The following is a 15,900-nucleotide window of genomic DNA, read 5'->3' on the forward strand; positions in this document are numbered from 1 at the left end:
GTGGCCATGGGAACAAATTGGGGGTGTTGTCACCCCAGGGTGGCCATGGGGACAATCTTGGGGTGCTGTCACCCTGGGGGGGTCATGGGGACACTCTTGGGGTGCTGTCACCCCAGGGTGGCCATGGGGACAATCTTGGGGGTGCTGTCACCCCAGGGTGGCTATGGGGACAATCTTGGGGTGCTATCACCATGGGGACAATCTTGGGGGTGCTGTCACCCAGCTCTCAACCCCACGGGGACCCCACCGCTTCCCCCCCCCCCCCCCCCCCATTTTGGGGTGCCCTCCAACCCCGCCCGCCGCTCCCAACATGGCGCCGTCGCCTTGTGATGACATCACCCCCGCGCCACACCCAAGATGGCACCCACCCCTTCACCTTCCGCTAATCTCTCCGCGGCTTGACCTTCCCAACATGGCGGCGCCGCCGCCACGCACTCCCTGCGTCTGACGTCACACGCGAGGGGGGCGGAGCCGCCTTAAAGGGACCATGACCCCGCGGGGGCCGCCCAGGCCGGAGCGGGACGCGGGGCGGCGACCGACGGCCGGTGAGTGCGGGGGGGGCACAAAACCCCCCCGGGGGGGAGATTTGGTCTTGAGGGGGGGGACAGAACCGCTTGGGGGGGGGGTGAGGGGGAAACACCCCCCGGTGTGGGGGGAAGTTGGTCTGGGGGGGGGGATATTGGTCTGGGGGGGGAAATTGAGCCTGGAGGGGGGGGGCAGTAATGTTTTGGGGGTGTAATATTTGCCGGGGGGGGCGTAATAACTTCCTAGGGGGGGTAATAACCTTCTTGGGGGGGGGAATAATATTTTGGGGGGGGGGGTAATAGCATCCATGGGGGGGTAATAATCTCCTGGGGGGGCAGTTTTAGTGCTTCCCCCCCCCCCAAAATTACTGGGGGGTGAATATTGGGCTGGGGAGGGGGCAGGAAGGGCTGAGGGGTGTTAATCCATGGGGGGGCCGTAATATGGGGGGGGCAATATTTGCCTTGGGGGGCACTAAACCCCTGGGGGGGGGGGTAATAATCTCCTGGGGTAGCATCAACCTCCCCTAATTAACTAATTAGTGTGAGGGGGAATAGTGGGGGGGGGATAATTAGTTCAGGGGGGGTAATTATAGCCTGGGGGGGTGTTAAGGGGCACAGTTGGGGGTGTAAAGGGGGGTGGTTGTCACCATGGGGGTGTCACAACCTGGGTGTTGTGTCCCTATGTGGGGGACATTGCAGGGGGGATATTTGGGGGGGTGGGGGGGTGGGTGACACGTGCCACCCACAGTGACGTCCCCGCTCCGGTGTCACCGTCACCTCCCCGGGGGTGTCCTTGGGAAGGACGGGGGGACACACACACACATATACGGTGACAACGGTGACAACAACGGGTGGTGGCCCCAGCGCGGTGTCACAACATCGCCGCTTCCTCCCGGGGAGGTGACACCAAAGTCCACAAGCTGGGGGGTGAGGACGTGACACTGTGGTCCCCCCATGTCACCCTGGGGACACCCCACGTCCCCACCGAGCCCCACAAACTGTGTCCAACCCCCCCGCGCTGGTGGCATCTCCCCCCCACCGTGGGGACGTCACTTTGTTGTCACCGGTGACCGTGGCGTGTCCCAAACTGTGGCTTTTTGACCCGTTTTTGCCCGTTTCTGCAGGTTTTTGCATGGGCGGCCATGGGGCAGAGCGAGTCGGAGCCGCAGGAGGAGGCCGAGGTGGGAAATGTCCCCATATGGGGACAGTGACATCCCCCGGTGTCCCCAAGCCCGGGGGGTTCGCGGGGGGCTCAGTTGTCCCCTTGTCCCCGCAGGATGTGTCCCCGACGGCTGAGGAGCAGCTGCCCACGGGCGCGGTGAGCAGAGGGGACACCGGCGTGTCCCTGTGTCCCCAGGGGATGCTGTCCCCGTCCCCAGGGCTGCAGGGACCCCCAGGGGACACACACTTGTCCCCATGTCCCCAGGTGACAATGTCCTGGTCTCTAATGCTTCTGAGCACCTTGAGGTGACACAAACTCATCCCTGTGTCTCTGGGGACACAAACTGGTCCCCATCCCCAGGGCTGTGGGGACCCCCAGGGGACACACACTTGTCCCCAGATGACAATGTCCTGGTCTCTGATGCTGCTGAGCACCTTGAGGTGACACGAACTCGTCCCTGTGTCTCTGGTGTCCCCTTGTCCCTCGGGGACAGTGTCCACGTCCCTTATACTGTTTAGCAACGCCAGGGGACACAAACTTGTCCCCGTGTCCCCAGGGGATGCTGTCCCCATCTGCAGGGCTGCAGGGACCCCCAGGGGACACACACTTGTCCCCATGTCCCCAGGTGACAATGTCCTGGTCTCTAATGCTTCTGAGCACCTTGAGGTGACACAAACTCATCCCTGTGTCTCTGGGGACACAAACTTGTCCCCATCCCCAGGGCTGCGGGGACCCCCAGGGGACACACACTTGTCCCCATGTCCCCAGGTGACAATGTCCTGGTCTCTGATGCTGCTGAGCAACCTGAGGTGACACAAACTCATCCCTGTGTCTCTGGGGACACAAACTTGTCCCCATCCCCAGGGCTGTGGGGACCCCCAGGGGACACACACTTGTCCCCATGTCCCCAGATGACAACGTCCTGGTGTCTAATGCTTCTGAGCACCTTGAGGTGACACAAACTCGTCCCTGTGTCTCTGGTGTCCCCTTGTCCCTCGGGGACAGTGTCCACGTCCCTTATACTGTTTAGCAACGCCAGGGGACACAAACTTGTCCCCGTGTCCCCAGGGGATGCTGTCCCCGTCCCCAGGGCTGCGGGGACCCCCAGGGGACACACACTTGTCCCCATGTCCCCAGGTGACAATGTCCTGGTCTCTAATGCTTCTGAGCACCTTGAGGTGACACAAACTCATCCCTGTGTCTCTGGGGACACAAACTGGTCCCCATCCCCAGGGCTGTGGGGACCCCCAGGGGACACACACTTGTCCCCAGATGACAATGTCCTGGTCTCTGATGCTGCTGAGCAACCTGAGGTGGCACAAACTTGTCCCTGTGTCTCTGGGGACACAAACTTGTCCCCTTGTCCCCAGGGGACAGTGTCCCCATCCCCAGGGCTGTGGGGACCCCCAGGGGACACACACTTGTCCCCATGTCCCCAGGTGACAATGTCCTGGTGTCTAATGCTTCTGAGCACCTTGAGGTGACACAAACTCATCCCTGTGTCTCTGGGGACACAAACTTGTCCCCATCTCCAGGGCTGCGGGGACCCCCAGGGGACACACACTTGTCCCCATGTCCCCAGGTGACAATGTCCTGGTCTCTAATGCTTCTGAGCACCTTGAGGTGACACAAACTCGTCCCTGTGTCTCTGGGGACACAAACTTGTCCCCATCCCCAGGGCTGTGGGGACCCCCAGGGGACACACACTTGTCCCCATGTCCCCAGGTGACAATGTCCTGGTCTCTGATGCTGCTGAGCAACCTGAGGTGACACAAACTCATCCCTGTATCTCTGGGGACACAAACTTGTCCCCATCCCCAGGCTGCGGGGACCCCCAGGGGACACACACTTGTCCCCATGTCCCCAGGTGACAATGTCCTGGTCTCTAATGCTTCTGAGCACCTTGAGGTGACACAAACTCGTCCCTGTGTCTCTGGTGTCCCCTTGTCCCTCGGGGACAGTGTCCACGTCCCTTATACTGTTTAGCAACGCCAGGGGACACAAACTTGTCCCCGTGTCCCCAGGGGACAGTGTCCCCATCCCCAGGGCTGCAGGGACCACCAGGGGACACACACTTGTCCCCATGTCCCCAGATGACAATGTCCTGGTGTCTAATGCTTCTGAGCACCTTGAGGTGACACAAACTCGTCCCTGTGTCTCTGGGGACACAAACTTGTCCCCATCCCCAGGGCTGTGGGGACCCCCAGGGGACACAAACTTGTCCCCAGGTGACAATGTCCTGGTCTCTGATGCTGCTGAGCAACCTGAGGTGGCACAAACTCGTCCCTGTGTCTCTGGGGACACAAACTTGTCCCCTTGTCCCCAGGGGACACTGTCCCCATCCCCAGGGCTGCAGGGACCACCAGGGGACACACACTTGTCCCCATGTCCCCAGGTGACAATGTCCTGGTCTCTGATGCTGCTGAGCAACCTGAGGTGACACAAACTCGTCCCTGTGTCTCTGGTGTCCCCTTGTCCCTCGGGGACAGTGTCCACGTCCCTTATACTGTTTAGCAACGCCAGGGGACACAAACTTGTCCCCGTGTCCCCAGGGGATGCTGTCCCCATCTGCAGGGCTGCAGGGACCCCCAGGGGACACACACTTGTCCCCATGTCCCCAGGTGACAATGTCCTGGTCTCTAATGCTTCTGAGCACCTTGAGGTGACACAAACTCATCCCTGTGTCTCTGGGGACACAAACTTGTCCCCATCCCCAGGGCTGCGGGGACCCCCAGGGGACACAAACTTGTCCCCAGGTGACAATGTCCTGGTCTCTGATGCTGCTGAGCAAACTGAGGTGACACAAACTCGTCCCTGTGTCTCTGGTGTCCCCTTGTCCCTCGGGGACAGTGTCCATGTCCCTTATACTGTTTAGCAACGCCAGGGGACACAAACTTGTCCCCGTGTCCCCAGGGGACACTGTCCCCATCCCCAGGGCTGCAGGGACCCCCAGGGGACACACACTTGTCCCCATGTCCCCAGGTGACAATGTCCTGGTCTCTGATGCTGCTGAGCACCTTGAGGTGACACAAACTTGTCCCTGTGTCTCTGGTGTCCCCTTGTCCCTCGGTGACAGTGTCCATGTCCCTTATGCTGTTTAGCAACGCCAGGGGACACAAACTTGTCCCCGTGTCCCCAGGGGACGCTGTCCCCATCCCCAGGGCTGCGGGGACCCCCAGGGGACACACACTTGTCCCCATGTCCCCAGGTGACAATGTCCTGGTGTCTAATGCTTCTGAGCACCTTGAGGTGACACAAACTCGTCCCTGTGTCTCTGGTGTCCCCTTGTCCCTCGGGGACAGTGTCCATGTCCCTTATACTGTTTAGCAACGCCAGGGGACACAAACTTGTCCCCGTGTCCCCAGGGGACAGTGTCCCCATCCCCAGGGCTGCAGGGACCACCAGGGGACACACACTTGTCCCCATGTCCCCAGGTGACAATGTCCTGGTCTCTAATGCTGCTGAGCAACCTGAGGTGACACAAACTCATCCCTGTGTCTCTGGGGACACAAACTTGTCCCCTTGTCCCCAGGGGACACTGTCCCCATCCCCAGGGCTGTGGGGACCCCCAGGGGACACAAACTTGTCCCCAGGTGACAATGTCCTGGTCTCTGATGCTGCTGAGCAACCTGAGGTGGCACAAACTTGTCCCTGTGTCTCTGGGGACACAAACTTGTCCCCTTGTCCCCAGGGGACAGTGTCCCCATCCCCAGGGCTGCAGGGACCCCCAGGGGACACACACTTGTCCCCATGTCCCCAGATGACAATGTCCTGGTCTCTAATGCTTCTGAGCACCTTGAGGTGACACAAACTCGTCCCTGTGTCTCTGGGGACACAAACTTGTCCCCATCCCCAGGGCTGTGGGGACCCCCAGGGGACACAAACTTGTCCCCAGGTGACAATGTCCTGGTCTCTGATGCTGCTGAGCAACCTGAGGTGACACAAACTCGTCCCTGTGTCTCTGGTGTCCCCTTGTCCCTCGGGGACAGTGTCCACGTCCCTTATACTGTTTAGCAACGCCAGGGGACACAAACTTGTCCCCGTGTCCCCAGGGGACAGTGTCCCCATCCCCAGGGCTGCAGGGACCCCCAGGGGACACACACTTGTCCCCATGTCCCCAGGTGACAATGTCCTGGTCTCTAATGCTTCTGAGCACCTTGAGGTGACACAAACTCATCCCTGTGTCTCTGGGGACACAAACTTGTCCCCATCCCCAGGCTGCGGGGACCACCAGGGGACACACACTTGTCCCCACGTCCCCAGGTGACAATGTCCTGGTCTCTAATGCTGCTGAGCAACCTGAGGTGACACAAACTCGTCCCTGTGTCTCTGGTGTCCCCTTGTCCCTCGGGGACAGTGTCCACGTCCCTTATACTGTTTAGCAACGCCAGGGGACACAAACTTGTCCCTGTGTCCCCAGGGGATGCTGTCCCCGTCCCCAGGGCTGCGGGGACCCCCAGGGGACACACACTTGTCCCCATGTCCCCAGGTGACAATGTCCTGGTCTCTAATGCTTCTGAGCACCTTGAGGTGACACAAACTCATCCCTGTGTCTCTGGGGACACAAACTTGTCCCCATCCCCAGGGCTGCGGGGACCCCCAGGGGACACACACTTGTCCCCATGTCCCCAGGTGACAATGTCCTGGTCTCTGATGCTGCTGAGCAAACTTATGTGACACAAACTCGTCCCTGTGTCTCTGGTGTCCCCTTGTCCCTTGGGGACAGTGTCCATGTCCCTTATACTGTTTAGCAACGCCAGGGGACACAAACTTGTCCCCGTGTCCCCAGGGGATGCTGTCCCCATCCCCAGGGCTGCAGGGACCACCAGGGGACACACACTTGTCCCCATGTCCCCAGGTGACAATGTCCTGGTCTCTAATGCTGCTGAGCAACCTGAGGTGACACAAACTCATCCCTGTGCCTCTGGGGACACAAACTTGTCCCCTTGTCCCCAGGGGACACTGTCCCCATCCCCAGGGCTGTGGGGACCCCCAGGGGACACAAACTTGTCCCCAGGTGACAATGTCCTGGTCTCTGATGCTGCTGAGCAACCTGAGGTGTCACAAACTTGTCCCTGTGTCTCTGGGGACACAAACTTGTCCCCTTGTCCCCAGGGGACACTGTCCCCATCCCCAGGGCTGCAGGGACCCCCAGGGGACACACACTTGTCCCCATGTCCCCAGGTGACAATGTCCTGGTCTCTGATGCTGCTGAGCACCTTGAGGTGACACAAACTTGTCCCCATGTCCCCAGGGGACACTGTCCCCATCCCCAGGGCTGCGGGGACCCCCAGGGGACACACACTTGTCCCCATGTCCCCAGGTGACGATGTCCTGGTCTCTGATGCTGCTGAGCACCTTGAGGTGACACAAACTCGTCCCTGTGTCTCTGGGGACATAGACTTGTCCCTGTGTCCCCAGGTGACAATGTCCTGGTCCCCAACACTGTTGAGCATCCCTAGGGGACACCAACGTGTCCCCGACGCTGTTGAGCAACCTGAGGTGACACAAACACGTCCCCATGCCCCTGGGGACACTGTCCTACTCCCATCCCTCCATGTCACCAAGGTGGCAGCGCCATCGGGCACCCCCACCCCCTTGTCCCCATCCCTTTGGGGACACCGGGGACACCCCCGTCCCTCCGCAGGTGCTGGGGACCATGCTCGTCCTCGGCCTCGTCATCGTCACCGTCGCTGCCGCCATCGTCATCCTGGTCCGCCGGCTGCGCCTTAAGAGTGAGTGACAGCACCGCGGTGGCGCTTGGGGACATGGGGCGGGGGGGGTGACAGAGCTGTCACCAACCTGTCCCCATACATCCCCCCCTAGAAATCCCGGCGCAGGGGACACCCAAATATCGCTTCCGCAAAAGGGACAAGATGCTCTTCTACGGCCGCAAGATCATGCGCAAGGTGACACCGGGGGGGTGACGCGCTTGGGAGTGTCACCTGCTGTCCCTTGTCCCCTCTGTCACCTGCTGTCCCTTGTCCCCAGGGTACTGGGTCACTTAGAGAAGCTACTGTCCCTGTCCCTTGTGGGACCTGCTGTCTCTTGTCCCCTGTGTCATCTGCTGTCCCTTGTCCCTGTCCCCAGGGTGCTGGGTCACTTTGAGAAGCCGCTGTCCCTGTCCCTTGTGTCACCTGCTGTCCCTTGTCCCTGTCCCCAGGGTGCTGGGTCACTTTGGGAAGCTACTGACCCTGTCCCCTCTGTCACCTGCTGTCCCTTGTCCCCAGGGTTCTGGGTCACTTTGAGAAGCCGCTGTCCCTGTCCCCCATGTCACCTGCTCTCCCTTGTCCCCTGTGTCACCTGCTCTCCCTTGTCCCTGTCCCCCAGGTTCTGGGTCACTTTGAGAAGACACTCTCCCTTGTCCCCTGTGTCACCTGCTGTCCCTTGTCCCTGTCCCCAGGGTGCTGGGTCACTTTGAGAAGCCGCTGTCCCTGTCCCTTGTGGGACCTGCTGTCCCTTGTCCCCTGTGTCACCTGCTGTCCCTTGTCCCTGTCCCCAGGGTTCTGGGTCACTTAGAGAAGCCGCTGTCCCTGTCCCTTGTGTCACCTGCTGTCCCTTGTCCCCTGTGTCACCTGCTGTCCATTCTCTCTGTCCCCAGGGTTCTGGGGCACTTTGAGAAGCCACTGTCCCTGTTCCCTGTGTCACCTCTGTCTTTGTCACTTGTCTCTTGTCCCCAGGGTGCTGGGTCACTTTGAGAAGCTGCTGTCCTTGTCCCCTGTGTCACCAACTGTCCCTTGTCCCTGTCCCCAGGGTTCTGGGTGACTTTGAGAAGCCGCTGTCCTTGTCCCTTGTGTCACCTGCTGTCCCTTGTCCCTGTCCCCAGGGTTCTGGGTCACTTAGAGAAGCCACTGTCCCTGTCCCCTGTGTCACCTGCTCTCCCTTGTCCCTGTCCCCCAGGTTCTGGGTCACTTTGAGAAGACACTCTCCCTTGTCCCCTGTGTCACCTGCTGTCCCTTGTCCCTGTCCCCAGGGTTCTGGGTGACTTTGAGAAGCCGCTGTCCCTGTCCCCTGTGTCACCTGCTGTCCCTGTCCCCTGTGTCACCTGCTGTCCCTTGTCCCCTGTGTCACCTGCTGTCCGTTGTCCCTGTCCCTAGGGTTCTGGGTCACTTTGAGAAGCCACTGTCCTTGTCCCCTGTGTCACCTGCTGTCCCTTGTCCCTGTCCCCAGGGTTCTGGGTCACTTAGGGAAGCCACTGTCCCTGTCCCCTGTGTCACCTGCTGTCCCTTGTCCCCAGGGTTCTGGGTCACTTTGAGAAGCCACTGTCCCTGTCACCTGCTGTCCCTTGTCCCCAGGTTGCTGGGTCACTTAGAGAAGCCACTGTCCCTGTCCCCTGTGTCGCCTCTGTCCCTTGTCACTTGTCCCCAGGATTCTGGATCACTTTGAGAAGCCACTGTCCCTGTCCCTCGCGTCACCTGCTGTCCCTTGTGTCACCTTTGGGAGAACTGGCGACTCCACGGTGTCACCATTGGGTGCCAACCCCGCTCTCGGTGTCCCCAGGTGTCCCAGTCCACGTCCTCGCTGGTGGACACCACCATCTCCAGCACCTCCCGCCCGCGCATGAAGAAGAAGCTGAAGATGCTCAACATCGCCAAAAAGTGAGGAAAACGGGGTTCTAGGGGGAGAGGTGACACATGGGGGGAGCTGTCGGTGTCACCCGCCTGTCCCCAAAGGATCCTGCGCATCCCCAAGGAGGTGCCCACACTGCAGCTGAAGGAGCCGCCGCCATCGGTGCTGGAGGCCGATCTGACCGAGTTCGACGTGGCCAATTCCCACCTGCCCTCCGAGGTGCTCTACATGCTCAAGAACGTGAGGTGAGACCGCAGGATTGGGCCCTGAGGGGGCAGGATTGGGCCCTTGAGGGGGGTCCAGATCCATTGAAGGGGTCAGGATTGGGCCCGGGGGGGGGTCAGGATCGGGGCCCAGAGTCAGGGTTGGGCCCCAGGGAGGTCCAGGTCCATTGAAGGGGTCAGGATTGGGCCCCAAGGTCGGAATCGGGCCCCAGAGTCAGGATTGGGCCCGGAGGGGGTCCAGATCCATTGAAGGGGTCAGGATTGGGCCCCAAGGTCAGAATCAGGCCCCAGAGTCAGGATTGGGCCCGGAGGGGGTCCAGATCCATTGAAGGGGTCAGGATTGGGCCCCAAGGTCAGAATCGGGCCCCAGAGTCAGGATTGGGCCCGGAGGGGGTCCAGATCCATTGAAGGGGTCAGGATTGGGCCCCAAGGTCAGAATCAGGCCCCAGAGTCAGGATTGGGCCCGGAGGGGGTCCAGATCCATTGAAGGGGTCAGGATTGGGCCCCAAGGTCAGAATCGGGCCCCAGAGTCAGGATTGGGCCCGGAGGGGGTCCAGATCCATTGAAGGGGTCAGGATTGGGCCCGGGGGGGGGGTCAGGATCGGGGCCCAGAGTCAGGGTTGGGCCCCCAGAGTCAGGATTGGGCCCAGGGAGGTCCAGGTCCATTGAAGGGGTCAGGATGGGGTCCCAGAATCAGGATCAGGCCCAGGGGTTCAGGATTGTGCCCCAAGGTCAGGATTTGGCCCCAGGGGTGTCCAGATCCATTGAAGGGGTCAAGATAGGGCCCCAAGGTCAGGATCGGGCCCCAGAGTCAGGATTGGGCCCGGAGGGGGTCCAGATCCATTGAAGGGGTCAGGATTGGGCCCCAAGGTCAGAATCGGGCCCCAGAGTCAGGATTGGGCCCGGAGGGGGTCCAGATCCATTGAAGGGGTCAGGATTGGGCCCGGGGGGGGGGTCAGGATCGGGGCCCAGAGTCAGGGTTGGGCCCCCAGAGTCAGGATTGGGCCCCAGGGAGGTCCAGGTCCATTGAAGGGGTCAGGATGGGGTCCCAGAATCAGGATCAGGCCCAGGGGTTCAGGATTGTGCCCCAAGGCCAGAATTTGGCCCCAGGGGTGTCCAGATCCATTGAAGGGGTCAGGATTGGGCCCCAAGGTCAGAATCGGGCCCCAGAGTCAGGATTGGGCCCGGAGGGGGTCCAGATCCATTGAAGGGGTCAGGATTGGGCCCCAAGGTCAGAATCAGGCCCCAGAGTCAGGATTGGGCCCGGAGGGGGTCCAGATCCATTGAAGGGGTCAGGATTGGGCCCCAAGGTCAGAATCGGGCTCCAGAGTCAGGATTGGGCCCGGAGGGGGTCCAGATCCATTGAAGGGGTCAGGATTGGGCCCAGGGGGGGTTCAGGATTGGCCCCCAGAGTCAGGGTTGGGCCCCCAGAGTCAGGATTGGGCCCCAGGGAGGTCCAGATCCATTGAAGGGGTCAGGATCAGGTCCCAGAATCAGGATCAGGCCCAGGGGTTCAGGATTGTGCCCCAAGGTCAGGATTTGGCCCCAGGGGTGTCCAGATCCATTGAAGGGGTCAGGATTGGGCCCCAAGGTCAGAATCGGGCCCCAGAGTCAGGATTGGGCCCGGAGGGGGTCCAGATCCATTGAAGGGGTCAGGATTGGGCCCTGGGGTTCAGGATCAGCCCCAGGGAGTCAGGATCGGGCCCAAGGGTCAGGATCAGTCCCAGGGGTTCAGGGTCGGGCCCCAACGTCAGGATCAGGCCCCAGGGTCAGGATTTGGCCCAGGGCGTCAGGATGGGGCCCTTGAGGGGGTCCAGATCCATTGAAGGGATCAGGATCGGGCCTCAAGACCAGGATTGGACTCCAGACTCAGGATCAGGCCTGTGGAGCCAGGATCAGTCCCAATGGTCAGCATCAGTCCTGGAAGTTCAGGATCGTGCCCCAAGGTCAGGATCAGGCCCCAAAGGGGGTGTCCAGATCCTTTGAAGGGGCCAGGATTAGGTCCCAGAGCCAGGATCAGGCCCAGGGGTTCAGGATCGTGCCCCAAGGTCAGGATCAGACCCTTGGGGGGCAGGATCGGGCCCCAGGGGTGTCCAGATCCATTGAAGGGGTCAGGACCGGGCCCCAGGATCAGGCCCAAGGATCAGGATTGGGACCCAGGGGGGCCCTGTGTCACCTGCTGTCCCTTGTCCCCAGGGTGCTGGGTCACTTAGAGAAGCCACTGTCCCTTGTCCCCTGTGTCACCTGCTGTCCCTTGTCCCCAGGGTGCTGGGTCACTTTGAGAAGCTGCTGTCCCTTGTCCCCTGTGTCACCTGCTGTCCCTTGTCCCTCTCCCCAGGATTCTGGGTCACTTTGAGAAGCCACTGTCCCTGTTCCCTGTGTCACCTCTGTCCTTGTCACTTGTCCCTTGTCCCCAGGGTGCTGGGTCACTTTGAGAAACCGCTGTCCCTGTCCCCTCTGTCACCTGCTGTCCCTTGTCCCTGTCCCTGGGGTTCTGGGTCACTTTGAGAAGCCGCTGTCCCTGTCCTTTGTGTCACCTGCTGTCCCTTGTCCCCAGGATTCTGGGTCACTTTGAGAAGCCACTGTTCTGGAGCTCTGTGTCACCTGCTGTCCCTTGTCCCTTGTCCCCAGGGTGCTGGGTCACTTTGAGAAGCCGCTGTTCTGGAGCTCTGTGTCACCTGCTGTCCCTTGTCCCTTGTCCCCAGGGTGCTGGGTCACTTTGAGAAGCCACTGTTCTGGAGCTCTGTGTCACCTGCTGTCCCTTGTCACTTGTCCCTTGTCCCCAGGGTGCTGGGTCACTTTGAGAAGCCACTGTTCTGGAGCTCTGTGTCACCTGCTGTCCCTTGTCACTTGTCCCTTGTCCCCAGGGTGCTGGGTCACTTTGAGAAGCCGCTGTTCTGGAGCTCTGTGTCACCTGCTGTCCCTTGTCCCTTGTCCCCAGGGTGCTGGGTCACTTTGAGAAGCCACTGTTCTGGAGCTCTGTGTCACCTGCTGTCCCTTGTCGCTTGTCCCTTGTCCCCAGGGTGCTGGGTCACTTTGAGAAGCCACTGTTCTGGAGCTCTGTGTCACCTGCTGTCCCTTGTCGCTTGTCCCTTGTCCCCAGGGTGCTGGGTCACTTTGAGAAGCCACTGTTCTGGAGCTCTGTGTCACCTGCTGTCCCTTGTCCCTTGTCCCTTGTCCCCAGGGTGCTGGGTCACTTTGAGAAGCCACTGTTCTGGAGCTCTGTGTCACCTGCTGTCCCTTGTCGCTTGTCCCTTGTCCCCAGGGTTCTGGGTCACTTTGAGAAGCCACTGTTCCTGGAGCTCTGTGTCACCTGCTGTCCCTTGTCGCTTGTCCCTTGTCCCCAGGGTGCTGGGTCACTTTGAGAAGCCACTGTTCCTGGAGCTCTGCCGTCACATGGTGTCCCTCCAGTGCCACCAAGGTGACTACGTGTTCCGGCCCGGCCAGCCCGACACCAGCATCTACGTCCTGCAGGACGGCAAGTTGGAGCTGTTCCTCACCGAGCCGGTGCGGGGACATCGGGGACACGGGGGGGACACGGGGCTTGGGGACACCCTGGGGGGTGTTGGGGACACGGCGGGGTTGGGGACAGCGGGTTTGTTGTCACAGGACGGGCAGGAGACGGTGATGAAGGAGGTGTTCCCCGGGGACAGCGTGCACAGCCTGCTCAGCATCCTCGATGTCATCACGGTACCGCTGTGTCCCCAACCCCTGGGACTGTCCCCAACCCCACCTGGGACTGTCCCCAACCCCACCTGGGACTGTCCCCAACCCCCCCTGAGATTGTCTCCAATCCCACCTGGGACACCTGGGACTGTCCCCAACCTCACCTGGGACAAGTGAGACTGTGCCCAACCCCACCTGGGACTGTCCCCAAGCCCCTTGGACAACTGGGACTGTCCCCAACACCACCTGGGACTGTCCCCAAGCCCCTTGGACAATTGGGACTGTCCCCAACACCACCTGGGACTGTCCCCAAGCCCCTTGGACAACTGGGACTGTCCCCAACACCACCTGGGACTGTCCCCAAGCCCCTTGGACACCTGGGACTGTCCCCAACACCACCTGGGACTGTCCCCAAGCCCCTTGGACACCTGGGACTGTCCCCAACACCACCTGGGACTGTCCCCAAGCCCCTTGGACAACTGGGACTGTCCCCAACACCACCTGGGACATCTGGGACTGTCCCCAACCCCCAAGCCCATCTGTGACTGTCCCCAGTCCACAGCACCTGTCCCCAAACCCAACCATGACTGTCCCCAAGCCCCACCAGCTGTCCCCAGCCTCCTCCAACCCAACCACAACTGTCCCCAAGCCCATCTGTGACTGTCCCCAACTGAACCACAACTGTCCCCAAGCCCCACCACTTGTCCCCCAACCCAACCATGACCGTCCCCAACCCAACCATGACCGTCCCCAAGCCCCACCATGGCCGTCCCCAAGTCCCACCATGACTGTCCCCAAGCCCCGCCAGCTGTCCCCAACCTCCTCCAACCCAACCACAACTGTCCCCAAGCCCATCTGTGACTGTCCCCAAGCTCCACCACTTGTCCCCAAACCCAACCATGACCGTCCCCAACCCAACCATGACCATCCCCAAGTCCCACATGACTGTCCCCAAGCCCTGCCAGCTGTCCCCAACCTCCTCCAACCCAACCACAACTGTCCCCAAGCCCGCCTGTGACTGTCCCCAACTGAACCACAACTGTCCCCAAGCTCCACCACTTGTTCCCAAACCCAACCATGACCGTCCCCAACCCAACTATGACCGTCCCCAAGTCCCACCATGACTGTCCCCAAACCCCACCATCTGTCCCCAGCCTCCTCCAACCCAACCACAGCTGTCCCCAAGCCCATCTGTGACTGTCCCCAAGCCCCACCACTTGTCCCCAAACCCAACCATGACCGTCCCCAACCCAACCATGACCGTCCCCAAGCCCCACCACGACCGTCCCCAAGCCCCACCATGACTGTCCCCAAACCCAACCATATCTGTCCCCAATCCCCACCACCCCAACCCCAACCCACCCCACCAAACCCCTGGTGCCACCAACCTCCTCCCCAAAGCGCCACTGTCCCCAGCCCTTGACCGGGATACCCCCCCTTCCTTATCATCCCCACGAGGCCACCGGCCACCTCTCCGTGTCCCCAGGGCCACCAGCGGCCGTACCGCACGGTGTGCGCCCGCGCGGCCGAGGACTCCACGGTGCTGCGGCTACCGGTCGAGGCTTTTTCAGCCGTGTTCGAGAAGTACCCGGAGAGCCTGGTGCGGGTGGTGCAGGTGAATATCGGGGTCCTGGGGACCACAGCGGGGTCCCTACGGGTGACAAGTGACAACTGGCGGCGTCTTGTCCCCTCCTCAGATCATCATGGTGCGTCTGCAGCGCGTCACCTTCTTGGCCTTGCACAATTATTTGGGGTTGACCAACGAGCTCTTCAGCCACGTGAGTTTGTGGGGGGAATTTTGGGGGGGTTGGGGTGGGTTGGACGCCCCCGCCCCACCCAGGTGGCACTGATGTCACAGAATCACAATGTCAGGGGGTGGAAGGGACCTCAAAAGAGCATCCAGAGGCACCTCAGGGTCAAAATGGCACCAGTGATGTCCCCCAAAGCCACGGTGATGTCCCCCCAAAGCCACATTGGGGTCCCCTTAAAACCACATTGGTGTTCCCCAAAGCCAAATTGATGTCCCCTTAAAACCACATTGATGTCCCCCAAAGCCAAATTGATGTCCCCCAAAGCCACGGTGATGTCCCCCCAAAGCCACATTGGGGTCCCCTTAAAACCACATTGATGTCCCCCAAAGCCACATTGATGTCCCCCAAAGCCACAGTGATGTTCCCCAAAGCCAAATTGATGTCCCCTTAAAACCACATTGATGTCCCCCAAGCCATAGTGATGTCCCCTTAAAACCACATTGGTGTCCCCCAAGCCATAGTGATGTCCCCTAAAAACCACATTAATGTCCCCCAAACCACAGTGATGTCCCCTTAAGACCACATTGATGTCCCCCAAGCTCTAGTGATGTCCCCTTAAAACCACATTAATGTCCCCCAAACCACAGTGATGTCCCCCAAGCCACACTGGTATCCCCCAAGCCACAGGGGTATCCCCCCCAAGCCACAGAGATGTCCCCAAAGCCACAATGATGTCCCCCAAGCCATAGTGATGTCCCCCCAAAGCCACAGGGATATCCTCCCCAAGCCACGGAGATGTCCCCAAAGCCACGATGATGTCCCCCAAGCCATAGTGATGTCCCCCTGAACCACACTGGTGTCCCCTCAGTCCACACTGGTGTCCCCCCAAGCCACAGTGATGTCCCCTTAAGACCACATTGATGTCTCCCCAAGCCACAGTGATGTCCCCAAAGCCACAGTGATGTCCCCCCAAGACACACTGATGTCCCCCAAAGCCACAGTGA

The 15,900-nt window shown here is 60.7% G+C and overlaps 1 protein-coding gene across 8 annotated transcripts in view; it reads left to right on the top strand.

Moving 5' to 3' along the window:
• Positions 1-446: 446 nt before the first annotated feature.
• Positions 447-15,900, top strand: part of PNPLA6 (patatin like domain 6, lysophospholipase) — a 39,032-nt gene continuing 23,578 nt past the window's right edge. For 5 of the 8 annotated variants that reach the window (XM_065859272.2, XM_065859276.2, XM_065859275.2 and 2 more), the window contains exons 1-9: positions 1,712-1,842; positions 7,334-7,421; positions 7,513-7,595; positions 9,187-9,284; positions 9,360-9,500; positions 12,827-12,986; positions 13,089-13,169; positions 14,632-14,760; positions 14,843-14,923. In XM_065859272.2, coding sequence (XP_065715344.1) covers positions 1,723-1,842; positions 7,334-7,421; positions 7,513-7,595; positions 9,187-9,284; positions 9,360-9,500; positions 12,827-12,986; positions 13,089-13,169; positions 14,632-14,760; positions 14,843-14,923 — 981 coding nt within the window. In that variant the 5' untranslated portion in view covers positions 1,712-1,722. The other 3 variants (XM_065859273.2, XM_065859274.2, XM_071800683.1) reach the window with 3 other exon arrangements.

Source organism: Patagioenas fasciata, chromosome 32, assembly GCF_037038585.1.
Source record: "Patagioenas fasciata isolate bPatFas1 chromosome 32, bPatFas1.hap1, whole genome shotgun sequence".
Taxonomy (NCBI): Eukaryota; Metazoa; Chordata; class Aves; order Columbiformes; family Columbidae; genus Patagioenas; species Patagioenas fasciata.